This window comes from Pungitius pungitius, chromosome 4, assembly GCF_949316345.1.
Source record: "Pungitius pungitius chromosome 4, fPunPun2.1, whole genome shotgun sequence".
NCBI classification, from domain to species: Eukaryota; Metazoa; Chordata; class Actinopteri; order Perciformes; family Gasterosteidae; genus Pungitius; species Pungitius pungitius.
The window spans coordinates 20,408,907-20,435,274 of NC_084903.1; the positions used below are offsets into that span (position 1 = coordinate 20,408,907).

The 26,368-nt window shown below is 48.8% G+C and overlaps 3 protein-coding genes across 6 annotated transcripts in view; 1 reads left to right on the forward strand and 2 right to left on the reverse strand.

Annotated features, from left to right (window-relative positions):
* Window positions 1–2,994: 2,994 nt before the first annotated feature.
* Window positions 2,995–6,144, reverse strand: LOC119197603 (aromatase). The gene is made up of 9 exons (XM_037454072.2): window positions 5,933–6,144; window positions 5,703–5,853; window positions 5,440–5,594; window positions 5,157–5,321; window positions 4,909–5,023; window positions 4,691–4,802; window positions 4,432–4,594; window positions 4,081–4,322; window positions 2,995–3,754 (listed from the first exon to the last, which is right to left on the reverse strand). Exons 1-9 carry the CDS (start codon window positions 6,129–6,131, stop codon window positions 3,497–3,499), a joined length of 1,560 nt encoding a protein of 519 aa, XP_037309969.2. The 5' UTR covers window positions 6,132–6,144; the 3' UTR covers window positions 2,995–3,496.
* Window positions 6,145–8,832: 2,688 nt separating this feature from the next.
* gldn (gliomedin) lies at window positions 8,833–12,893 on the forward strand. Its single transcript, XM_037454049.2, has 10 exons — window positions 8,833–9,559; window positions 9,760–9,811; window positions 10,004–10,021; window positions 10,175–10,273; window positions 10,565–10,657; window positions 10,818–10,925; window positions 11,058–11,129; window positions 11,218–11,343; window positions 11,421–11,571; window positions 11,672–12,893. The coding sequence occupies exons 1-10, from the start codon at window positions 9,032–9,034 to the stop codon at window positions 12,135–12,137; spliced, it is 1,713 nt and encodes a 570-aa protein (XP_037309946.2). The 5' UTR covers window positions 8,833–9,031; the 3' UTR covers window positions 12,138–12,893.
* A 1,337-nt stretch (window positions 12,894–14,230) lies between these two features.
* dmxl2 (Dmx-like 2) overlaps window positions 14,231–26,368 on the reverse strand; it is a 30,944-nt gene continuing 18,806 nt past the window's right edge. For 3 of the 4 annotated variants that reach the window (XM_037454106.2, XM_037454115.2, XM_037454097.2), the window contains exons 34-54: window positions 26,011–26,307; window positions 25,720–25,911; window positions 25,520–25,596; window positions 25,101–25,231; window positions 24,384–24,629; window positions 22,091–22,281; window positions 21,823–21,956; window positions 21,635–21,720; window positions 21,327–21,528; window positions 20,710–20,827; window positions 19,382–19,447; window positions 18,361–18,447; window positions 18,120–18,241; window positions 17,330–17,468; window positions 16,424–16,484; window positions 16,130–16,257; window positions 15,939–16,016; window positions 15,704–15,795; window positions 15,569–15,621; window positions 15,242–15,459; window positions 14,231–14,484 (exon numbers count right to left, since the gene is read on the reverse strand). In XM_037454106.2, coding sequence (XP_037310003.2) covers window positions 14,275–14,484; window positions 15,242–15,459; window positions 15,569–15,621; window positions 15,704–15,795; window positions 15,939–16,016; window positions 16,130–16,257; window positions 16,424–16,484; window positions 17,330–17,468; window positions 18,120–18,241; window positions 18,361–18,447; window positions 19,382–19,447; window positions 20,710–20,827; window positions 21,327–21,528; window positions 21,635–21,720; window positions 21,823–21,956; window positions 22,091–22,281; window positions 24,384–24,629; window positions 25,101–25,231; window positions 25,520–25,596; window positions 25,720–25,911; window positions 26,011–26,307 — 2,928 coding nt within the window. In that variant the 3' untranslated portion in view covers window positions 14,231–14,274. The remainder of the gene's footprint in view (window positions 14,485–15,241; window positions 15,460–15,568; window positions 15,622–15,703; window positions 15,796–15,938; window positions 16,017–16,129; window positions 16,258–16,423; window positions 16,485–17,329; window positions 17,469–18,119; window positions 18,242–18,360; window positions 18,448–19,381; window positions 19,448–20,709; window positions 20,828–21,326; window positions 21,529–21,634; window positions 21,721–21,822; window positions 21,957–22,090; window positions 22,282–24,383; window positions 24,630–25,100; window positions 25,232–25,519; window positions 25,597–25,719; window positions 25,912–26,010; window positions 26,308–26,368) is intronic. The other variant, XM_037454124.2, reaches the window with a different exon arrangement.

Consider the following 26,368-nt stretch of genomic DNA (forward strand, 5'->3'; position numbering starts at 1 on the left):
GGGCAGCAGATGGCATCGTGCTGCCTGCCCGCTGCCCGGGGCTCACTGGGTCGTGTTCACATGTGCAGCCTCCTCTGCAATATTGTTATCGCGGCGGCAGTGTGAAGACACGACCGAAACCCCCCCCACCCCCCCCCCCAGCAGGCGAGGCTGCTTGGATCCGGGAGGTTAAAGGTGTTCACCTCGCATACCGTGCATTTTGTTAAATCAAAAGTAACTGAATATATTATCATTTAATGTTTGTGAGTTTCATCTGAGCCTCAGTAATTCAGTCACTGACGTATCGTCCATCATCAGGGCCTCAATAAATGTGGCCTTTTGTTTGGTTGGTGTTTCCTCCTCATTGTGTAACTACAGTCTGCTGTGTACCAGTGCGCGATAGGATGGACCCACCCCACTGACAGGAGACGATGACCACTGCTGAGAGAAGGAGATTTAGAAGAATTTACCACATATTCATGAATCTATTAATCTCCGTTTCCAGTCAATTTGAATGTTAAATTCGTGCGCTGGATTAAATGTTTATAAGTACATTTCCCTCTGAAATGTGGTAGCGTATAAGTGTAGAAGGAGCAACAAGTAGCAGCATGCAGTGTGCTACAGCTGTACTTTCATCAGCAGAGCAGTGGGGAGGACAACAAGTTCTTTGTTTGCAATGCAATTGGAAATATTTTATTTCAAGTACCATGTAAGTTTATGTCAAATGTATCTGTATGTGTAACGTAGTAAAAGCCGTCTTCATGGCAGCTCTGTGCAATGGACGTTTGGAAATGTTGAAAAAAAAGCAAGCAGGGTGGAAGTGAAAGGTTTGCAGCTGTGCCTCACACCGAATCTTCCAAAAGAAGAAGCAGGGCTTCCTGTCCCCCCTCTCTGATGTTCAATGAGAACCAAATGAGCTGACTCTGAAAGGCCCTCCGTGAAGTGAGAGTTGCCCCCTGGGATCCGGCGTCTGGCACGGGAGGGGAGGGGGGGCCCCCGCGCGCTCTGCAGGCCCGGAGATCCACCGCCACGCCTCCGCCGCCGCGAATGTTCGAGGCCCTGAAAATCAGTCAAAAGGTCTCGCAGGGACGCAGGACAAAAAAAACAACCAAAAAAAAAACCCACCGTCACATCCGACAGTGGGAGGTAATCGACGATGTGCGGCGAGAGATGAGTGGATAGCCGGTAGACGTTTCCACGACAACCGGGGCTCTCTTTTGATGAGGCAGTAATCCAGCGAGGGGACTGAAAACCCAAGGGACAATATGGCCACTGGCATTTGAGAATCCTAGAACAACACAGTGTGTACCTGTGTATGTGTGTGTGTGTGGTAAACAGCATTTAATAAACCCGATTTTTAAAATCAGACAGTCGAAACCTTTTTGCTGCGAGGCTTTTTGCGTCTCGGTTATTTTAAGAGCTCTTCTGGCGCCCTGGCTCAATCTCGTCTGTCACTGGCCGAAAGAAACGAGTGGAAGAAAAGAAGGAAAAAGTACATCATGTGACGAAACACAAAAGCCACAAATGAAGAACCCGCGCACTCCTTCGAGAGGAGGAACGCACGCAACGCTTCATGGAGGCTCCTCAGATTGTGATGAATCCTTCACTTTGGTACGGTGGTGCAGCTCAGTTCTACTCAGCGTAGAACGCTTCATGAAGGGCCTGTCACAGACCCTTCGGCCCGCTGACACAGTTTAAACCCACAAGTATTATTCAATTCCCTTATGAAAATGTTTCCCAAATCTACACACACACACACACACACACACACACACACACACACACACACACACACACACACACACACACCACAGTCCTCAGTGGTAGGTTTGATCTATTTAGCAGATGCCCGACAACCTGCAATTTGGAGGCCGAGGAGTCGTATGAGTACAGGATGTAACCTAATCTCATGGCGCGAGTTCTCCGCCACGCAACCCAAGATGCCCACCTTTTCTTTTTTCCAAATATTAATAATACCTTTACTGTAAACCCATTTCGATTCTTCAGGGAAATTTGCAACTGTTGAACGTTTTGCCCATGTCATCGGCCAAAGACATCGCCCCCCTTGACTAATTGCCAACTTCAGATTTTATTTCAATTCCTGTCATTTTTTCAACCAAATAAATCAAGGCATCTCTACTGCCTTTGTATTTAGTGCAGATTAGCATGCTAACATATATATATATATGTATAAGATATAGAAATCGATTGATGGATCGACGGATAGAGCCTTAAATATGAAGTGAGGAAGATGGACAGATTGATTGACAGAGAGATTGAGGGATAAACAGATATAGATAGAAATAGATAGTGATCTAAATCGACAGTATTAGGCCGTTACACGAGGAAGTGATAATTAAGACATTGTTTCCCCCTCGAGGCAACTGTGCACTGTAGTAAGTGTTAACAAATATGACAGGCATCGTTGGAAGTGTCATTTTAAAAACTCAAACTGATGCATCTATGAATTTATAACTTGACCCTCTCGGTTCTATTGTGACCCTCTCAACTCCCAATATGGAGGCCTCAGGTTCAATAGAGATGATGCAGATCATTGTCAAGAGGGGTGTTTTTCCTGATAAGTACACAAGATGCATGTAACAAAGTGCAGTTGGAGATGATTTGCATCTTGTAAAATGAGACTTGCTTTATCCCAAGACACCTGGAAGCAACACACAAACACACACACAGTACTATTTACTTTCACACACACACACACACACACACACACACACACACACACACACACACACACACACACACACACACACACACACACACACACACACACACACACACACACACACACGTCATGACTCAATACAGTACACAGACACACACACACATATACATATAAACCCCATCTACCGAGATATTTAGAAATCTTGTGCAGCAATGGAACATAATGGAGAAACGGGTAGCTGTATTCAGGCTGTGGCCCCCTTCAGATGGCGTCATATGTCTTATAGCGCCCTCTCCTGATTGATACTTGCAAACACAGAAGAGACACGGGTTTTCATCTTCTTTTTTAATGTATTTACACAGAAATAGAATAACAGCTAAAAACAAGGGCAAAAAAGAAAGACAAATAAAGTCAAACAAAAGACAGAACTGTTATTTAAAAACACAGCGGAGAAAATATTAGGTGTTCACATATATATTATATAAATAGGCCTATAAATACAAAGTAATAATAATAAAAAAAACATCTATTTACAAGTTGGGTATTCTGTATAGTGCAAAAAAATAAATGAATCCTTAGAGTATACAGGGGCTGGTGATTATTTGCAGTATGTGCCTGTATGCGTAATATACAAACAGCGTGTGGGCTTTGTAATCACATTTAAAAAAAGAAGACAACATCACGTACTATCGGCACAATAATTTACATTTACTTGGGTATTTGCATGTTCTAAAATCACAAACATACATAAAAGTTCACCTAGAAATACGCGCATTTAATACGTAACAAAAGTATAAAACATATCTCTGTACACTGGTGTGAGATTTCCACGTCTCAGGCATCTGGCCAGCTTCCTCTCTGTCTGGGTAAGAATGTCATGCTGAGGTGTTCGCTCTCCTGCTGCTGCTCCACGGGCTGCTGGGAGAGGTTGTTGGTCTGCGGGAGGCCGTCCAGGGTCAAGCCCTCGTGGGGGCAAACCGAGTACTGGGACAGCAGCGTGACCAGGATGGACTTCATCATCACCATGGCGATGTGCTTGCCGACACAGGCGCGGGGGCCCGAACCGAACGGCTGGAAGTACCGGCGAGGAGCCTGAGGGGGGGCGGGGGGGGGTGGGGGGGGTTAATGAGCGAGGTGGTTAAAACACATCAATATTTCATCAATATTTACTGACTACGGTATTGGGAAATATTTATAAAACCTCTGTCAGTTTTTGATTGGAATGTCCCCCCCCCCCCCCCGCCTCAAACCAGTGAGAAAAGCAAGGAAGAAAAAAGTAACTGCATAAATATCTCAAAATATCCCCCAAATATTTAAACTTGGGCACGCTGAATGGGAAAAAATGCTTTCCAAGTTTTAACATGTTGATTTATTTGATCTGACCTTTAATTTGACCTAAGAAATGAACGTGTACTCACATTTTTTTCAAAGTTTTCCAGACTGAACTCATCGGGTTTGAGGAAAAACTCTGTCCTGTGCATGCGGCCGGTGTTCAGGATGATATTTGTGCCCTTGGGCACCCTGTAGCCGTCTATGACGTCGTCGGACAGGGCTCGGCGCATGGTGAAGTCCACCACGGGGTGGAAGCGCAGGCACTCGTTGATGAAGCACTCCAGCACCTGTAACCTCTGCAGGTCCCCGTTCCGGAGCGGCCCGTCGCCTGCGGCAACGCAACGGGAAGTGAGACAGCGCTACTACAGACGGCTCTTACTCCCCACAGCGTTTTTAATCATCCTCCCCACCCCACCCCCCCCCCCCAGCTCCCTCACCTAAGACGGTGTCTATCTCACGGAGCAGCTTGAACTCCACATCTGGATTCTGTTTGAGGAGCAGCAGCATGAAGAAGAGGCTGACGGACAGAGTGTCCGGCGCTGCGATCACCATCTCCAACACGCACTGCCTCACGTTCTCCGCAGACAGCTCCCCGTGGTTCTGGAAACACACACGCAGGTGCAGGAAAACGTTAATTACTCCCCAAATAATAATAATTAACCCCAAATGACAAAAAGCTCTAGTTGTAAGGCTGACCTGCGCAAATATGAGCTCTGCGGTGAAGTTGATGTTGTCCAGTTTCTCCGCCTGCTCCACGTCTCGCCTCTTCTGCTCCACCAGGCTCTCGATGGCGTCCTGCAGCTCCTGGCTGTGAGGCCACAGACAAAGTAACGTTTGAACAATAAAGATCCAGCCCCGAAAAAAAACAAGGACGCGCGCTGATGTGTGAGTGAGTTCCAGAGCGAGTGACTCACGCCGCCCTCTTGTGCCTTCGATGAATCCACCCCAATTTAAAGTAGACGTCTGGCTTAATCAGCACCGTCTGCCACGTGTCAAAATACTTGTGGATCTTCAGCAGCATTTTCTTTTCTGCACACAGAGGAGTAAAAAAAATCAGCCAATCCTAATACCCCGACCCGGGCCCATGACATACCTGACTCCCGCTAAGCTCGCGTGACTTCGCGACAACAATCGGGAGGATGAGCGAAAAGAGCCGACTGACCATCGAAAGGCACGCCCAGGAACAGCCGGTTGGAGATGTCGACCACGGTGCAGCGGAGCAAGCTGAGGACGTCCACGCGGCCCAAACCGCCCAGGTCGTCCAGGTGCTTCTGGCTGGAGGAGACGCTGACCTCCACCGTCTGCTGCAAGCCCGGACCTGTCAGGGCTGACGCACACGAAACCCTACGTCTACGTGACTGAGAGCAAATCAGATACCTGTCTATCACGTGACCCCCCCCTGGACCGAACCGGCCAGTCCGCATCAGAGGGGTGTGCAACGTTACCTTTGGTGTAGTACGTGCGTATCTTTTTCCACAGAGTCACGTTGTTGTTAAATATGATGCCTCTCTCGTTCATGCCCATGCAGCTGAGTCCTCGCCTGCTGCCAAAGCGTGAAGTGTAATGCCCGTTCTTCAGCACGTGGTGCACGGCCGACGCCCTGCAGGAAGAGGAGGAAAAAACGGTAACAGATGACCACACCTGGATCGGCGGTGCTCGGACTTTTTCGCCCTTTCGGCGTCGAGGGTTTGGGGGGGGGGTCACCGACCTGCTGAGTATGAGCGTCTCCTCTCCGTCGATCCACACCCTCACGATGTCTCCGTACTTGTTGTTGTAGTAGTTGCTGGCGGTGCCCAAACCGGTCCAAATGAATCTCACGTACGACAGGAGCGGGCCCAAGCCCAGGCAGAAACAAGGCCCTGCGAAATGGCAATAGCGGCGTGTTCAGCTCACGTGAACTTCAGTGGGGGAAAGAAAAATCGCAACCTTTGAACCTACCGGGCACAGTCTCCTTCTTGTCCGCCCGCTTCCACGCCGCCAGCAGCAGGCAGGCGAGCAGGATCAGGGTCCTGGTTGCCACGGAGACGGCGGGGGACCCCGCCGCAGTGGCGTTGGGCGACGCGGAGACCAGGTCCGCCACGATGGTCTCCAGGCCGACGGGAGTCACGGTCCGTTCGCAGGCCGAGATCAGATCCATGAGAAAAGGCTGGTTGGCACGAAACTGCCTCAGACCATCCGGAAGATTCCACTTTATACGCAGGCTCAGCTGGTTGCGAGCCAGGTCAGGGCGATGCAAAAGCCACAACAGTTGAAGAAAAAATGGTAAACAATACACTCGTAACCTTGGAGGCGTTGGATTTGTGCCCGCGGCCTTGGGCGTAGAGGACGCGGTTCGGCGGGTGCGTGTTGTGGAGTCCGATCCAGCGGGTTCATGGGTCCTGTTTGACATTTTGGTGATGAGAAGCGAGTTCTTCCCTTTGAACATCAAAAAGAAATCAGACCGGAGATCCCACAAAAGAGCACCTGGCCTGTGAGATCAAGTGAAAGTGGGTCATTGTTGATGTTATTATTTCAGCTTTATCTCTCTAGCAAAAATATGATTCTCCGATTTTGAGACAAACATAACAACTTCAGTTTTTTTTAAATTTCTTCTATGAAAGGAAGGAGAAGGAAAAGATTAGACTATTTATTGGCGTTTTAAAGTCTTTATATTGGAGCTTTTTATTACAATCTACCAGTAGATGGAGACTACTGCAACACGATCAAGTTGTGAAAAGAAAATCACACACACCGACCATTGCGCAATAGTTTTTTAGCCTCTCTTCTGTCTCAAAAGGGGAGGGACTTAAAATGCAGTAATTAAAACTTATAAGCAGGTAGCATTTTCAACCATTACATTTGACTTATTTTCAGGCTCAGATCTATGATTTTAGCATTTCTTTTTAAATATAGACTGATGTGCTTCCATCCTGACATATCTTTATCGTGTTGATAACTTTTGGAGCCTTTCTTAACATATCTTACACGTATCTATCTGTCAACACAAGGCTTCTTGATAAAGCCTTCTTAAAAAAGACATTTGAAGAATACTTGTATTTATTGCCTTCCATGAACTCCGTTTACAAACCTCCACTTCGTTTTAGGCCAGTGGCCATATATCTCATTTCATCTCGCAATGGTCACAAAGCCGTTTTTTATCCGTTTGGAGTGTGAGGGTTCAGGGTTTGTTCCATGATCTCATTCCGCACAACCGGCTCTGTGAATTCACTCACCGCCCACACCAGGCCAAGAATGCGCGGATAGTTCAACCGGCCCGACTGCACGCCGAGGCCCCTGAATGAATGATTTGCTTGGACCTAGATTGTTCTGCAACGATTACGCAGAGGCAACACAGACCCCCCCCCACCCCTCACTCCCCCCCTTTCCCTGCCGTGCCATGTGAAAAACAGAAGTGGACCTAACCTCGTCTCTCTGTGCTCTGCTCCGTGGTCGACCCGCATCTTTGTGTGGGCGGTTGTTCGCAAGTGAACAAAGGAGGTCGACGGGAGGAAAGTGGTTAAATGTCACAACACGGATGATGGCGTCTGAATTCGCAAATTTCATTTTTTTTTGTTGACGTGCGGCACGCCGGCAAAAGTGAGTAGATGCCATCTCAGGCTACAACATTTATTTCACGTGACCTGCCTGAACACCAGTGAATATCTTGCCTCACAATTCAGATGAAAAAAAAAAGTGATGTGTTTGGAAGGAGAAGAGAGGAGAGGTTGGTGGGAGGACGAGTCCTGATAGAAGAGCCGGCCGTCCTTGGCCTGCGGCAGCGGGGACGGACGTGGTCCTTTCAGCCTGGTGGTGAGAAGAGAGATAAGACCGGCCTCATCAAGCAGCTGCTCCTCCAAACAGAACCACCACAGACTCATGGGAAAAACTGATTCTGTGGGCCCCCCCACCCCCCCACTCCCGGTCTCGACCCGGTGGAGCCGAGGGAAGGGGAGCCGGCGTGGTTCTGTTGGGGGGCATTGCATACGTGCTGCTGGAGCAATGCGAGCTGTCTCTGAGTGACCTACAGCCTCGGGAGTTTACACCACGCAGGCCCGGTGTCGCTCTCTTCCTGCGTGTGCGCACGCGCGCGCGCGTGTGTGTGTGTGTGTGTGTGTGTGTGTGTAGAAGTAAGATGAGGCGTATCACGGCTGCGAGAGCAAGTAGGTCAGCCATACATCTGCCACTGCTCCATATCAGCAGAGAAGCATATAAACTTGCCTTTATCGAAAGCGAATACCAAAGTCGTCGCCGAGGTGATCACAGGAAAGCTTCGCCTACACTTATGCGGAAAGAGGCCGAAGCAGCTCCCCAAAAAAGTCTGGTTTCTGTGGTCTGAGTCGCTTTTACTTTCCGTTCAAAGCGATGGAAATGGGTCATTGATGCGCTCGGTGGAGGGACGCTGTGAGGATGTGACGAGGACTGTCGCCGGGGGGGGGGGCAGAAAGAGGAAAGGAGGATACAGCAGTCGCTAAGGAGAGGACGTGAAGACACTCGGTGGAGACCGCGTCCACGTTAACGCGCGTTTTCATTCAATTTGATTGGTTCTCTGGTGCAACGATAACAACTAAATAATGTAAATGTATGTCAGCATTAATAATGAGCAGTCAGTTTGTTGTCTGCGGCAGTGTATCACGCGTGTTATGTGAGCGCCTTTTGTGCGCCCGTGTCTGTGATGTCACTCGGGCCCACGGCGCTCCAGTAGAATGGGTCGTCCTGAATATAAATCAGGTGACTGAACAGGCCGGGGTTTCTTCCCGGACAATCCCAGGGAAGATTGTGCAATGCCCACTCCTACATCACTGGTTTGCATGTGCACACACACACACAGACACACACACACACACACACACACACACACACAACCCCTTCTCCACTTGGCGAACAACACAACCAGCACTTTGCCAGTGTGCCCTGAGACAGACCACCCCGTTGGACACATCAGGAGCTTTCGCATCATCTTGGACTTCAGCAAAGGGATTTCCTCCCAGTTGGTTTGGTTTTTTTTTTTCTTCTCGATCCCTTCACATTCACCGCGGTTGGGATTCCAGGCCGCTGTGAATGCCGAAGTCGACGGCAGGAGGAGGCGACGTGGTGACCATGTGGATCCCGACCCCCAGCATGACCCTCCCGCAGCGCTTGGTGCTCTACGGGACGTGCGCCGTGGCGTTGTTGAACTCCGTGGGCCTCCTGGTGCTGGTGGCGCAGCAGAACCAGCAGCGCGCCCTGCTGGAGCGGACGGAGACCAAGCTGACGGAGGTGGAGCGGAGCTCGGTGGTGGAGTTCCTCCAGGAGGTGCCCAGAGGGGCGGCGGGGCTGAGGGCGAGCGCCGGGGAGCACCAGAAAAACCAGTACCAATACCAGTACTCCAGGAATAAGAGAAGCGGCGCGCTGGAGAAGGAGGTGGAGGAGCCTCAGCGGGAGGAGGCGCAGGAGGTCAGTCTGCAGGAGGCCAGTCAGGAGGTGGGGGAGGAAGCAGAGAGGAAGGCGACCGACGAGATGAAGCACAAGCACCAGCGCGGGCAGAGCTACCACAAGGCACAGGTGCAGGACGACGTGATGATGATGATGACTTACTCCATGGTCCCGGTGAGAGGAGCTTCCTTCTGGGGGACATTTTACACAGCAGAGAAATAATGAGGAAGGGCGGGGAAATAGATCTGTTTCGTTTTTTATTTATTAGAAACTGTGGAGCGAGAGAGAGAGAGAGAGAGAGAGAGAGAGAGAGAGAGAGAGAGAGAGGGATCAAATGTTTTAACCTCATGTTGCCATTTTCTTTTTCTCTTCAGATCAAATTGTTGATTGACATCTGCAACAGCACCAGGGGAGTCTGCATCGCCGGTACGTCTCATTAATGCTCTTTAAACTACCTACTCGTTGTGGGGGGGGGGGGGGGGGGGAACCAGGTGAGTGGGGAATGAGCAGGTGAGTCGGAGTTAGAACAGAGCACAAACGAGTCACGAGACACAACGAAGGACCACCCAAACCCTTTGTTTTTTAAATCTCTAACACTGGACAACCCTTCTGTTGCAGGACCTCCGGGGCCGCCTGGTAAGCCCATTCTTTTTTTTTTTAATTCAGAAATCCAGCCGTACTGTACGTCTCTTTTGAGGTTAAGTGACCCGTATTCTAGCTGAATGTGTTTTCCATTCATACCCACGGAGAGGACCTTTTTTTTTTTCTTTCCTTTTTGTGTTACTGTAGGATTACCCGGTTTGGACGGCCTTCCCGGCCACAATGGGAGTGATGGCATTCCCGGACTGAATGGGCTCCCGGGGGCCGATGGGAAAAGAGGGAAGAAAGGTAAGGAGTGATTTGGGGCTGTGTTCCGTTTTTGACTCATTTGACCCATTTTCATCGATGCCTCCAGCAACGCTGGCCATTTTAGTGAAGGGCCGCGGGTTCAAGGCCACGGACAAAGAGCTGAGTGTAACCTGGGGGTCAAAGATGCCCAAAACACAGAGAATCACACGCAGCCACTTAAAAAAAAAAAAAAAAGAAAAGGAAGTCAATGGAAATATTCAGCGTTTTAACAACACGAGTCTTTTGAGTTCACAAAGCAGTCTTGGAGCCATTTGCTGCCTTCCTCTCCAGGGGAGAAAGGAGAGCCGGGTGAAAAGGGAGAGCGTGGAGAGGCCGGCCTGCAAGGAGAGACGGGACAACCGTCCAATGACGTCATAGTCGAGGGCAAGTCGAGCTTTTCACTCACAGCCTTGAAAATGTTGGATCCTTCATATGAGATTATCTGCACATTGGCCAAAAATATTCTTTTCAAAATCAAAGAAAATCTGTTTTTTGTTAACATTGAGAGGTTTTTTTATATATCGTCTTTTTCCTCTTTGCGCAGGTCCTCCTGGGCCGCCAGGTCCCCCCGGACCCCCCGGCCCTCCTGGCCCTCAGGGGCCTTCCAGAACAAGGCACCACAGAGCCAACCTTCAGGCTGCTCACACTCTGGGTGCGAGGTCTTTGTTGACCAGTAATCAAACCACATTACACCGTCTACCTGTGTGATTGGATCTCACAAAAGCCCTCGAGTCGAGCACAATTTCCGCCGTAATGTCCGTAAATGAAATTTTCTTCCCAACAGGACTTTTACAAGCAAATCCAAACGACGAAACCTCCTCCGTGAAACGCCACCAGCAGCCCGCCAGGAGCCACGGTGCGTGTTCGGAGAGAGAGAGAGAAGCGCGCTCGCCCGCCACGCTCGCCGTCTGAGCCTGTGTGTGTGTCTTCTGCTTCCCTTCCAGAGTGCCTGATCAAGTCTCTGATCAACCCCAGGAACGTGACCAAGATGGAGAACACGTTCGGCGCGTGGATGAGGGACAGCGCCCGGCCGAACGACGAGAGGGTTTGGGTGGCGGAGCACTTTTCCGGTGAGTCCTGGGTCCTACCTTCAACGCTCAAGTTCCTCAAGTTGCCTCATTTTTTTTCCCCATCGCCTCGTCCCCAGGTCGCGTGGTGAAGGAGTATCAGAGCGCCGCCTCCTTCCAGAACGGCAGCGGCAGCGCCGTGGACCTCAGGAAGTTCTACCAAGGCTGCGGCCACGCCGTTCACAACGGCTCCCTCTACTACCACATCGCCGGCACCTCCAGCATCGCCAGGTGAGACCCGAAAGACAGCGAGGGGGAGTGTGGGGGGAGGGGGGGGGTGTCCGCTCCCGTTTCCCGGTTTAACGGGCCTGCGCTCTGCCCGCCCCCGCAGATTCGACCTCCTCACCAGGAGGCTCCACGCGCTCACCGTGGACAACGCGCTGCACCACAACCTGGCCTACCTCCTGCACAACTCCAAGACCTACTTCAAGGTGGCGGCGGACGAGAACGGCCTGTGGCTGATCTTCGCCTCCAGCGTGGACGAGAGCGTTACGGTGGCCCGGCTGGACCAGGGGACCTTCTCGGTGGCGTCCTACATCAACACCACGTACCCGCGCGCCAAGGCCGGCAACGCCTTCATCGCCTGCGGGGTCCTGTACGTCACCGACGCCAAGGACGCCAGGGTCACCTTCGCCTTCGACCTGCTGAGGGGGAAGCCGGTGAACGTGACCTTCGACCTGAGGCCCGCCGGCGGCGTTCTGGCGATGCTGTCCTACAGCCCGGAGGACAGGCACCTGTACGCGTGGGACAGCGGCTACGTCAGGCTCCAAGTGGTGCACTTCACCTCCGACGAGTGACGGATGGGGGTGGCGCCTCTGGGAACTCGTCATATTTACATTTTTTAGGGGAGGTACACACTAGTCCGAACTTCCTGTAGAGCATCCCGTCACAAACCCGGTTGTTTTTTTTTTTTGGTCAAATAATTGTTGTCAAACTGTTTAAAGATAAATACTGCTGTATTTATATTCTATTGTACATGGGAGATTTTGGATTTACTAACAGCGTGTACACTTTTTATAATTTTGTATCAAACTATTTAATTTATATTGAACATCTAACTCCACTTTGACCGTCTGTATTGTTAGCTCTTAGTGTATTTGCATGATATATTTGATGTATTTTCTTATTCCGTACATATTGACAATCCATCAGCATGATATCGGCTGGTCGCGCCTTTCTTCTCGACAGAAAATCACCAAAAAAAACAAAAAACAACAGTGCAAAATCCGCCTGATGAAATAAAAAGAATTTATTCACTTTACAAAGGTAAAACTCTGACCATGACCTGTTCTCTCACACACCTCCAGGCTCAAGTGCCCTAGTAATAGCGTCTACCCATTATATAGGCTTCTTTTGCATTATTTCATGCACACACATACACACCAGTAGGACCATTTTAAAACACTTAAGCTACATACAGTACATATAGGGGGCCGAAAGAGGGAGAGAAACACAAATCTCTTTAATAAATACCATACGCACACACCTAACAAAAGTTACAACTAATCCAGCTTGTATGATACAAACCAAAAATAAAGAAATGCTTTCATGTTTGTACAAGCTGTTGTGGTATTTCATATATATATATAAATATTTATATATATATTTATTCATTTATATATTCAAACGTTGTACTACTAGGCCAGATAAAGCCAGACATTCATTTGTACAACAACAGTTTCTTCTTTGATATTGATTTGAGATAAACTTTTAGTGTCTCCAGAATTCGAGTGCAAATATCTATTTTTTGTTAGTGATGAAACGGTAAAAACAACGAGCGAGGTCACGTGCGCACGCCGTCCAGTCGGGAACACAGTAAAACCCCTCACATCCCTAAAGTAAAAAGGCAATAAGTTAAAGAGGAACGCTCAACAAACCAAAAATAAACCTACGCAAACATATAAATAATTTAAATAATGCAAATTAAATTCATCTTAAAAACAAGTTCAAGAATATTGTTGTGCAAAACCAGAGGTGGGCCGCTGTGTTTCTGCCGGGGGCCGAGCGGGACCAGACGGATGGAAACATTGAAACCACGTTGACGGGAGGGAATGTTCTAGCAGGGAGAACGCCACACACACGGCCGTTTGAGGGCAGGTGGGCGGGCAGCAGAGTCGACACGCACGCACGCACGCACGCACGCACGCACGCTCACACACACGCGCACGCAAACACACACGCGCACGCAAACACACACGCGGGGAACAAAGCGAGCCGGATCGAGCCCAAACTAGGAGAGTGCCAGAGTACCAGTGAAAGGGAGGGAAGGGGGTTGGTTGGTGGGGTGGGGGCGGTGGGGGGGGCAAAGAATCAGCTGGGTCGAGGGAGACCATTGAAACAAAAAAAACAAAAAAAAGCAGATTCCAACAACTCGATTCACACCGGAAGCCACCGACTTAATAACAAACCACAGCGCTGGTTACAGTAGATGCAGAAGAGATTTCAGCTGTGGGCACAAAAATGACGACAGTTACACACTTTTTAAATTTCTGCTTGAGCACTTTTACAGAGCACTATCAACAGACCTGTGATTGCACCGCGGGACGAGAACAGGACATGCATAGCTTCCCTATGGACACACTCTAAGAGCAGAGACTCTTCAATAAAATTACAATAAATGTTGCGTTTAAAATCAAGTATGATACCTTTTTTGCTCGAGACTTTGCCTTCAGCCATTGGGGGGGGGGGGAGGAGAAATAAATAAATAAAGGAATCCTTGCAGCTCCGTTCCACCACCCCCCCCCCCCCGCACTCCCCCACCCCCCAACCCACAAACACGGCACGCTCTGAATGATGCCAAAAGGCCCGGAGGACTTTAGATCAACTCTCCCCCCCCCCATCCGTTAAACGCTCGATGCCTAGCCAGTGTGAGCTCTTTTGTGTGTTTCCCCCCCCCCCCCCCCTTTCCGTGTCTGTCCTCTGTGGACTCCGGCGCTACAGGACGTCCACCAAGCTGCTGGGGATGTTGTAGCGGTCGGGCAGGACCCTCATCTTCAGCGTGCCGTCCGCCCCGCAGGTGAAGATGCGGTTGCCGGGCCGCGTTTCCACCTTCATGACGCCGTTGCCGATGTTGCGGAAGATGGACTGCTTGGCGTGCTCGGTGCTGAAGGAGTGCATGAGCCCGTGGCCGGCCAACTTCCACACCTGGGGACAGGGACGGGGACAGAGACAGAGAGGATGGGACTGGTGTTGAGTTTTTTTGTTTTTTTTTGGATCGTGCTAAGCCACTGCGATGGTCCGGTTCTTAACTTAACGAGCGTCAGGAGGCCAGCGGAGGGTCATCCTTCTAATCCCGTGTCTGATGTATCAGATGTGCTCTCGTGTTCATTTATACAGCCGCTGAGATCCGCTCAGCTGCTTTAATGTCACATTTTTCAGGATAAATCGAAAGCATCTACGCAATTTTGATGGCCAATAAAACACATTGGTACGATGCATTACATAGTTAGGCTTTTCTCATCAATTCATAATGTGAATAACTAAACTTTAATCACATTTATGTATTCATATCAGCTTTATTTGTGTTAGTTTTATTATCACCTGTTTGATTTAAATGGTTTTCTAACTTCTTGCTGTTTATTAAATAATTCTCTATTATTCAATAGCGTGTCTCTTGAAACGTGGTCCGTGTTTTTCAGATAAATAATAATCTGTTATATATGTATATGAATACTAACACATTCCACAGGAAAAGGGCACACTAAAGGAGAACACAAATAGCATCCAATTTGGTCAAAGCAGATGGTTGAATCAGTCGGCATTCATCTAGAATATGATAGATCAAAAGTAATCCATCATATTCCTAAATAAGACATTAATCCTCGGTGCACAGCCGACGTAGGACCGCCTATATGTGCGACGGCGGCTCCGTGAGCGAGTGAGCGATGGGGCGAGGCGTCACCTTCACGTTGCCCTCCGCAGAGCCAGTGACAAAGAAGTCCTCGAAGGCGTCCAGCGCGAGGGCCTTGATGGCGGAGTCGTGGGCCTGGAAAGTGTGCAGCAGCTGCCTCTGGCGGATGTCGAACACGCACACAAAGCCCTTCCTGCCTCCGGTGATGAGCAGCTGCTGCTTTGCAGCGTACTGCAGCACGGTGGCCCCGTTCTCGTGGCAGGGGAACGCTGCAGCGGCGGGGCGGATTGAAGCGAAGGAATTGCATCACGACTTGATGTAACAAAAAAAATGTAAAAAGAACATGGGGAAATTTGGCTTGTTGGACGCGCTTCTCACCGTGCACCATGGTATTGCTCGGCGAAACCAGAGTGTCCCACAGGCAAACATTCCTGTGGACAAAGTGAACCAGAGAGGACGACGTGAGTGAGGGGACAACGGCGCGGGAAAGATCTCCTCCGTGCAGATGCTGACCTGTTATCGTTGGACTGTCCCGCTGTGGCTATGAGGCTGGAAGAGGTGATGAAGTCAAAGTCACCGCAGGTCTTAGTGTGGCACTGCCAACTCTGCAGGACGACAAACAGCACACCATCACCTTGAGCGATTCATTATTCATTTTGTTGTTAATGACAAGATATTTGTGGGTGTGTGTGTGTGTGTGTGTGTGTGGCGGGGTTGGTGATGGAGAAGGTGTGGGAGGAGACCTCACCAGGTAGGGTTTGGGGTTGGAGGATGTCTGGTTGACCTGCCACAGACTGAGGAAGCCCTCTCCGTCAGCGACTCCACACTGCAGGAAGAGCACAGAGTCGTCAGGACAATCACTCCGCATAGACAACACACACAGCTCGCCGTGTGTGTGTGCGTGTGTGGGTGTTGGTGTGAGTGTGTGTGAGTCTGTACCTTATTGCCCTGGGAGTTGAAATAGAGTCGGGTGACTCTGGCATTGCCTGCTTGTCTGAAGCAAATGAGCTGCTGAGGTCTGTTCCATTCGAACATTCTCACACTGCCGTCCTGAGCCCCGGTCATGTCTGACGCACGCATGTGCACACACACAACACACACACACACACACACACACACGAAGTAAGAAGGACAGAGAGAGGCAGGAAGAGGGGAAGAGAGAGATAAAGTAGGGTGAGAAGCTCATCAAGATGGAAACCTCCTGGTCCTGCTGCGAGGGAAAGGCTCACTTACAATACTGATATATAGGATGGGATGTCATTCTCTTTACATTGTTGAGATTCCTTTTCATAATCTGAAAAAAAACAACAATAAAAACATATGTTATGTAATGTATGATGTTCAGAAAATAAATAGTTTTGATTTCCAGATTTTTTTGTCATAACACTTATTATTTATCAGAGGGTGCAGGACGCCCTCTTACTGCTGAACCAAACAGTGCTGCGCGCTCAAAGGCCATCGAGAGGCTGGGATCTTAATCAACGAGACTCCACCCGAGCGCCACAGAGAGCCTCCTCGCTGAACCTGCGTGACGCTCTCGCTCCCGTCTCGCTCCGTGTATCGCGCTCTACTGCCCACATTTATCAACACTTCTGGGACATGGAGAACCCTGGCTGCGTGTAAGAGTGACGCAAATCTGCACCTTGGGTTACCGGCTGCGAGAGCTGCAGCTATCGGTGTTTATGTGCGTCCATCACTGCCGCGCGAACACACACACTCTCACACTCACACACACACACCCACACGCACACACACACGCTGTCCATATCAGCCTGCATAGACTCAGCAGGCCAGCTGTTTAGTCGGCGCAGCTCAGTTTGGCTTGACATTGATAAGAGTTAAACATTTTTTTTCAAACCTCCTAAAAATGCACGAGGGGCCACAGACGCCAGTTTTAAATCCAGATCAGTTAAGTTGCTTGTTAATGATGAATCAGACGTTGGCCTCAAGTTCAAACTCGGGTGAATGGAGATGAACTTATGCCATCTCGTGCGTGTTATGAAAAGAAAGACTGCAGAGTTCATTGAAGGCCACGGGGCTTCAAAAGAGAGCTCAGATTCCCCCTGCTGGCCGTCACGGAGAGCCGCACGGTTCGGGGCCGTGTTTGAGTCAAAGCGCGTTGGGTGTGTGAACTCGTACCACGCTGGCCCCCATGCTGGTCTGCCCGCTGCCGAGCCACGGCATGGACGCAGAGACCTGCATCTGTGGGGGTGCGAAGGGGGCAGAGCTGGCCTGGGCGATGTTGGTGTGAGAAGAGCGATGGTCCACGTCGTCAGAGCTGTAAAAACACGACAGGACCACAGACCGACGCTGAGAATGCTGTGTGGAGATGTTTAAAACACAGACAATGCACCAAGAGCCATTCGCATGCTAAATAGTGGCGTTGCTGATGTGGCTGCAGGTGTAAGATTACCACTTTTACACCATTTAATAACAATTTTAGAATTATAATCGGCTGAGTTATGAAAGTATGATGGAAAAACAATGACACAATGTGGCTTATAATCAGTCTTCACTAAATCACATTCTTCCATTTCTTTCTGGCAAAATTTTAAAAAAAACTAATTCACCTTTGAGTTAAATTAATGTGACTTTGATCTGAAAAAAGTGGAAGAAAATGTTAAATAAAATGTAAAATGTAAATCCAATTAATCCGTTTCTTGTTGAAATCCTTTGCAGATCCCCATCGTTAAAAGGACCAGCAAGAAATGATGTGTTTATTCTGGGCTTCATTTCTGCAGATACCGATTTATTTAAAATATTCGGCTCGGCCCTGAAACTGACTCGGTACAGTTGTGCTCGGTACAGTTGTGATGGGTGTTTTCCAGAACACAATACGTTAATGATGTTTAATATAAAGCATTCTGCACAATATTGATCCCTTTGACAACAGGCAAAATGCCGCCTATGATTGTGCCCTGAATCTCACCTGCGGGACTCCTTGTCAAATTCGTCCCCTATCCAAGTGAAGGGCTGGACAGCCACCAGTGTTGACACGTCCACCTCCTGGACATCGTGAGTGGAGGCTAACACTATCTCGTTGGAGTTGGACTGTGAAAGGAGGGAAGCAAGGAGAGAGGAAGCAACAAGATTAAACACTAAAAAAAGTCTATTATAGACTCATAAAATAAAGCTCCACACAGTCATCTTTTGCTACATGAACATCTTACCTTGTTAATGGCGAATGCCATGATTATATCAGACTCTTTATGGATGATTCTAGCCTTTCCTCCGGGGTAGCCCAGATCCGCTTCCACCTGGAAAAGAAAATTAAAACATCCACGTTTAAAGGTCGAAGCTAAAGAAGTAGGTTTTTTAAGGCTTATTATGTTAATTTCCTTCAACGCAATCAAATATTGACAATTCCAACCACTGATTGGGGGATTCCTTGTTGATAACACCCACCATGATTAGCAAGCCTTTTACAGCCCTGACAGTGAGCATGCGGGTTAGTACGTCTACTGTATGTGACAACTCAACAACTAGGACAAACTGACTTTATTCTTTTTTTTTTGTGTCACTTTTGGGGCCAGCAGAATGAGTCCAGCTAGAGAGGAGAAAGCAGTGAGAAACGCAGGGAGGCGTGTTATTGGTCGGGATCGGAGGTGAGGTTATGTGAGCCGACGTCAGAGGTGTCCCAGTGATACGGAAAGATAAGTCCTCAGATCTAAGCCTGATTTTAGGCCAGAGGAATCACTACCGGGCCAAGCAGAGGAGGGGACATTACCAGGGATGGTTTGGATTCTTTTGATGAGGGGTGGTACGAGGTACTTGTTCATAGTCAGGGAATTCTTTGCAGTAAATGGTGGTCAGCAAGCCCCCGGTTCGGTGTGGCAGAGGCAGAAAAATGTATTTCATCCTCCAAAAATAGTCAACAAATTGCTTAGCTTAATGCTGCCACTCATCTCCAGACTACTGGAGGTCACACACAGAGTAAGGATGGGTATCTCATACATCCACAAAAAAATAAATAAATAAAAAACAACCCCTTTGAGAGCTTGCCCCAGTGTGCCAGCTCTAGCCACAACATCACAGCAGCGCGTGTGCATTGGGTGCACGATGCGTCCTGTACAGTTTAATTGACCTCTTCATGCCCCTTCAAGCTTGGCTTTACAGTGATTCTTCCAAACGGACGGACGGACGAACAGACAGAGAGCCGGGGGCCTCGGCTGGTACAGTAAATGATACTACCTTATAGGGACCGCTAGCTCCTGCTATGCAGTTTGGGTTTATACGGTCCATGTGGTTCTCTACAGACTTCACAACACACACACAGAGGCAATGTAGACACGGTACGACACAAAAAACACATGCACAAACACAGAAAAATGAAACATGGAATGAAAAGAAAATGTAAAAAGGATCTCTGATGTCAACTTATGATAAAATGCAAAAAACCTCAAAACACAGTCATGCAGCAGGATGAACGAAGATATGAACCTGCGACCACAATCCCTGCGACTGCCATTCACGGCCATTAGCGGGCGCACACAAAGGTAATTACATAATAATGAATAGCTCCGGACGTCACAGAAGCCAGTCGGCTGTTTTGTACTTGGTTTAAGATGTGTAAAGAGGCAAAGCAATGATAATGACTCCTACAAAAACATCAACAGCACAGATAAATGCTCAGTGAGCACCTCTCTGTGCCCTAACAAGGATTGCGACACATGCGTAGGATCTGGGTATCACAGCAGTCTATTATTATTATCTATTAAGGCAAACGATCTTTAAGTATTTAAGGCTTCCGATAAAGACGAAAAAACAAAGCTCCCCCAAGTCACACATACATTTTTTGTTGTTGTTGTTGAAACTGTGTTTCTTTTTTGTGTCCACAATAACCAAGAAAAGACACTTTATGTAATGATTTGTTTCTTCCGTCTTGCTACCAATTCTCTCGATGATTCAGACTTTCTGTTATGTATCTGAGAAACGCCTCCATAAATCATCACCTCCTGTCTTAAGCGCTTTGGAAAGCGAAAGGCTTGTGTGGGAAGTGGGTGCATTCTGTTTTCCATGCATATGCGTAACTCCCCTTCACACATGCGCTGCAAAAATAACAAGAAGACGTATACTGAATTGGCCCATTTATACATTAGGTCAGTCCTTTTTTCAGGTCATCTGTTGTCTTCGAACATCCAGAAACTACATTTCATGGCTGGATGTCTCTGGTCTGCTGAACCGTGTCTCATCAATCACTATCATCAGGGCTGTCGTGTGGTCACTATGGATTCCTTTTTTTTAAGATCTAATCTGCTAATCCTTACACTTTTAGACCTCTTGTAAGTAAAATGTGAGAGAGACACATTAAAAGTGAAGGAGAATATAGTTAAATACAGTAGTTCTGTTGGGGGAAGTGACATTTGCATTTTGGTGTAAATATAAACTGTTTTTAAAAAGTAACGATAATAATTTAAGTTCAATAAAACAATTGTGGGTCTAATTGTCTTAGCTAATGAACACTGAACAGAAGAAAAAAAAAACAAGCAGAAGTTAATATATGCATGTGGGCAGCTGACCTCACACTGCTTCCTTTTCTTGGTAAAGATGTAACGGATCAAAGTCTCCTGAAGAACTTCCTGTTTGACCAGGAAGTGCCAAAGACGTCGGGCTGGAAAAGACTGAGTGTTCTTTGTCCTGAGAAAAAAAACACATGGGACAAAAATACGTTGGTCACATATGAGAACATCCAATAACGGGTCGTTACAGTAAATACTCTGTTATGACATGCGTGACTAAAACTATGAAAACTATGTTATTTGTCTTCTCCATTGTCTTATCGTCCAATGTTATGCACCAATTGCCATGTCAAATTCCATGTATGTCTGACATACTGTGGCAATGGATGTTCTTGACTCCTAAAGAAATAAGTATTCAAAATAAAATTAAAGATACAATAAACATTGTGTTTCCTTTTTGTTTTTGAATACAATGCACTAGTAAATATGTAAAGAGAAGAATCATTTAACTCAAAGTAAAAGAGCAGCGAGTCAATTTTCATCTGTATTTCCCTTCCCTTACTTACTGAATGTGATGTGGAGATCAATTCTGCAGTAAGTAAGTAAGTAAATGGAGACCTTGCTGTAAAGAGTGTGTTAGACTGTCTCCACATCTTTGCACATGATGCAATACTCACTTGAAGGGTGTGTTGTCTGGCTCCAGCATGGCCTTGTGTCGGAGTATGGCCGGGCCCCCTCCCGCGCTGAGGTCAGTGGGGTAAGTGTTGATGTAGTTGGGCGGCGGGCCGTCGAACTTGTTCATTTTCTCCAGCAGAAGCTGCTCCCAGTGCTCCAGAGTCTTCAGCACGGCGTTGCTCAGAGGGGAAACGACCGGCAGCTCTGTGACGCAAACACATTCACAGCAAACACTGTGTTCAGCAAACACCAGCAACAAATGACTTCCCGACATACTAAAAGCTATGAAGGAAAAAGGTGAGCGCAGTACCTGCAAAGTCGAGGCCGGTGATGGGGAGGAAGTTCTTGACATTGTGATGAGCCAGTTTCACCATCGCCAGGCGGATCAGAGCCCAGCTGCGCAGCACACGGACAGACGAGTTCAATACGTGCTTAAGGCTTCGGATCGGTTATCGGAAGAAAAAAAAAAAAAAGCCGACGGGCGAGGTGGAGCCCTACCTGTAGGAGTTGGGGTCGGAGTGCTCCGTCATCTGCGTGTCAGAGAGGAATGCGTCGTCGTCATCTTCGTCGTCCTCCGCGCCGCTTTCGTCCGAGTCGCACAGGGCATTGCTGTCCGACAGCGGCAGGAAGGGCTGAAATAATGACGGAAGGGAAAAAGGGCAAACGGAGAACGCAGATGAGGCCAAACAGAACTTTTAATGAGCCGAAGACCGCGAGTCACAGATCCCGTTAGTGGATTCAACGTATGTGGAACTGAATGCCTCACTTTGGCCACAAAGTAGTCCCACATGCTCAGCTCCGGGGGAATGAACTTCTCCCTGTACGCGGGCCTCTCTGGGGGCACCGGCGGGGGGGTGGCGGGGGTCTCCTTCACAGGGCGTCCAGGAACGAGCATCCTCATGTTGAACCTGCGTCGGTATCGGTCCACATCCTCCGCTGGGGCCTGAGGGGGAGCCGCTGGGGGGGGCGGGGGGGAGGGGGGCAGAGAGATAGGTATCTTTCAAACACAATATACGCTGATAAGGTCAGTTCGCGGCAGACTGCTGTGGGCCTGCAGCGTTGCATAAATGACGAGGATGAGCCCGAGACTCCAAAGCTAAAAGAAAGTCAGGAAGGAGAACATATAAGGAGGAAGTGAATTGTACTAACACCTTACATTACATACAGATAGAAAGAAAAAAACCTATACATTTGGTTCTTGCCTACAAAGTATCTTTGAATTCTTCGACCTTGATGACTCGTCGCACACAAAAGAAAATCAACAGTTGGAAAAGAGACACAGATGCACACATACAAAAGTTGAGGCTGGAAGCACAGGGCAAGACACACACAGGCTGTGCACAAACCTGCACCATCATCCTGGGCGACTATCTCTGGCATTGCACCAGACAAAACAAGACAAGACACGAACCAGAGAGGTAGACAGTGCAGTTAGACACACGGATACTGCACAGACCGTTACATAATTCAATCAGTGTATCTTTGAGGTAGCGCGGCGGAGAACACGCCAAACAACGATGGCAAATCTACTGTAGTTGAGCAGTCATGTGATAAGCTTCGATCCACAGCACTCGGGTGGGGGGAAGGGAGGGGGGGGTGCAAACACGATGAGATTGGTGACAGCAACATGTTCATTTTGTTTTAAATTGAGTGTTGATTGGAACATGATCGATGTGTGTGTGTGTGTGTGCCTGTGAGTTTGCAGGGGCCCTCGAAAGGGCAGAGTATTAACATTTGGCGAAGTAAGTCCTATAAAGCCGGCTGGCATTCAAGATCCCCTCAACCAGCTCTTCAAAAGGCTCCCGGCTTTGCTGAGAGCTATCTCAGACTCGACGGGGATATTGAGTCTAAATGCCAGCCCATATCTTCTCCCCCCCACACACACAATGCGTGCACAGATTACTCTGGTCTAATGAATATGAACAGTCCAGTTCAGTCATCACACTCCGACTTACACGGTACAGCTACTCAGGAAATGGCTCAATTTATACAAATCTGAAGGAAATTGGAAAACAGCGGAAATAACTCACACAAGAACTGTCTATGAGGGTGGCATCACCTCTATTACTGACTACTCACATACAGTAACTCTGGCCTATTAACATTCTTTTATTTTAAACACTTAAACGGACACAACTAGATGTGCAGCTCCGGCGCTACGGTAGGTACTTCATCGTCTTAATAACCTCTCAAGGTGTACCTGGTTTAGTCTGAGAGTTCTGCTCAGCCTCGGCCTCTGAACCCTCCTCGCTAGGCCCAGCTGTCGCTTTGGTGGCACAATGGGAATGACACAATGAGATGAGCAAAGAGGACGTCACAACAGGTACGTGCAATACAGTACACACACACACACACACACACACACAAAGACGCAGCGTTTGGCTTGTAACATTGAACACAGATGTCTTCATAGCAGAGAATTGTCGTTTGTTGTGGGCATTCACTGCTAGCCGAGAGAGAGAAAGAGGGTCAAGCATCTGCAACAATGCAAACCTGCACAGTTACCATGCACCGCAATCCCGCAAACCAGCACTGCAATCCACCGGCCCAGTTACTCACAGCCGGTCTTAGTTGCTGGTGCCGCGGGGCCTGACCCCTCTCCCCTTGAAACGGGAGGAGGGGGTCGTTTGGGACGCAGCGTTTCAGTGGGGATGCGGGGGGGGTGAGGGGTGAGGCTGTTCTGCTCGGGCCTTCCTGCCTCCCGAGAGTCCTCTGGCCTGGCTGCCTCAAAGTCAGCTGGCGCTGGGACACAGGGCAGAGGGCACACTCACACAAGACACCACACCGCAGCAGCGTCTTAGGAGCATCAACCTGACGGGGGCGAACCGTTTGTCTGCGTACATACGCAGACAGGCCCGAGGGGACGGAAGCTTTGCCTCGGATCAGAGAAACACGTTAGGACATAGAAAGTCAACACTCGAAGCAGAAGAGGACACCGACAAGAGGGGAGTATAGGAAGCGATTATGAGGACGAGGGAGGAAGACGAAAGACAACAATGACTGTGATGATGGAATATAAAGGTATTACTAATTAGCAAGGGACAAACTAATAATTCTACCTGGTGGGGCCTCAGTTCTCTTTGGCTTGATAATGAGTTTGGCCCCTCCCCCAAAGACGGCGGCCCACATGCGGTTGTTGAGCGGGTGCGCTGCCAGGCGGAAGAGTTCATTGCTGCTGTGGGTGCCCAGGCCGTGAATGAGCAGCGCGAGATAAACAGCCATGACCCCTTCGCACAGCAGCACGTTGAGCCTCGGCTGGTCCGCCTCCCTGGCAGACGTCAACAGAGAGATCAGGGACGACACACCTGCAGAGGGAGGACACACATGCGCACACAATTTGCGTAAAAGATTAACCGGTAGAAAAGAAAAAGAAAAGAATAACAACAACTTCCACGGCAGAATAAAACACTATTTCTGCACAATGCAGAAGCCATTCATGGAACATTTGCACGATGGCGTGATCAGCCTCTGTCTTTCTAGTTCTTTCCCAGAGGCCATGCAGCTCTTATTATAGAACACCATCTGCCTCTCTGCATAAACACAGACTGCCTGCTCTGCTCTGCTCTTCCTCTCCCGCTGCTTCGCCTATTCTCTCAGAGTCCCGTCTTTGAAGCTCGCACACATGCATTCTGGGGGATCCGGCAATATTATCTAACTTAGCTTCAACCTCATTAAAACAACTCTTGAGAGTACTGAGCCCAAAACGTGAAAGAGACATCTCCCAGATAGAAAAAGTGTTCTTTAAAGTAGATAAATGAATAGGAATAAAAATCTACCTGGCCACTGTGCAGGAGCAGAGTTGGGAGTCACATGTTCTTCGATGCTCTCCGTGCGAAGTCGCTTCCTCGCGCTGAGCAGCAGGCCCTGGTACACCATCCCTGTAAACTGGTTGGCCTCCGTCTGGCTGCTGCAAAGCCAACAACAAAAAGGCACACTTACAGGTCAACATTTTGGGAAATCTTCTTTCCCCGAATAAAGTAAGAAACGGTACATTTTAATATATTTATGTGTGGTTAGTATCGGGAAGAAATTACCCTTTATATTACACAATTACTTTAACTTACAGTGATGCTGTTTTGGAAGGAAAAGGCCAGAAAATAACACCTAGGCATATTTTAAATAGGCACCTAATGCTCAATGTTTTCAGGAAGCCAAATCAAATATTGCCCCTGACCGTTGGTCGAGGCACAATTACCTGTAGCTGTGGCTGTCACACAGTGCTTGATAGACGCAAGCAGAAAGAGATGCTGCCAGTGTATGAAGAGAATTGACCTGAGGATGGAGGATGCCCACATTTCACTTATTAAACATCCAAATGAACGACTGCAGATATCAGAGAGAGGCCGCAGACTGTGCTAAGTGCACATAAGGCCACATTCTTATTGGAGTCCTGACCCGATCATCCATCACGTCGGGATGCGGCGTGGTCTCCAGCAGGGTGATGGTGTGGAGGATGTCGTGAATGTGGTTGCTGAGGTGGAGAACCGGGTTGGCGATGACCGTCTTGGTGGTTGCGATGCACGCTGACAGCAGCGGCAGCGTAGTAGGCAGAGGCAGAGGAGACTGCAGCTGCTTAACCGTGGTCTCCTAGGGAGGGACAAAGGACGATGGACATCTGCTTACGCTGAAAAGAGGATTAATGCTTTGCGTCGACCCGGCGGGACGCTCATGAGTGTGCGTGTGTACCTGCTGGCTCTCCTGCAGAAGAAACAGAAGCTCCATGCGGACGGACGTGACTCCGCCCCCCTTGGCTCCGTGAAGGCTGCAGTAGGACAGAAACACCCTCAGCAGGGCCTGGTTCTTCCTCAGCCACGCCTTGCGCCTCTCAGAGTGCTGCTGCTTGGCCTGGAGACGCCGCCGCTCCATCTGGTGACGCTCGTACGCCCCGGCCTCCGTGCGCTCCAGGGCGTCGTCCGATACGTCCACCGATGCCGTGCGCGCTCTCCAGCGCTCCACCTCTGAATCTTCATCCTTCCCCTCCACCTATAGGTGAACAAATCAGACGTCGAATTAACAATGGTCTAGTAATGCACAGGTAAAGATC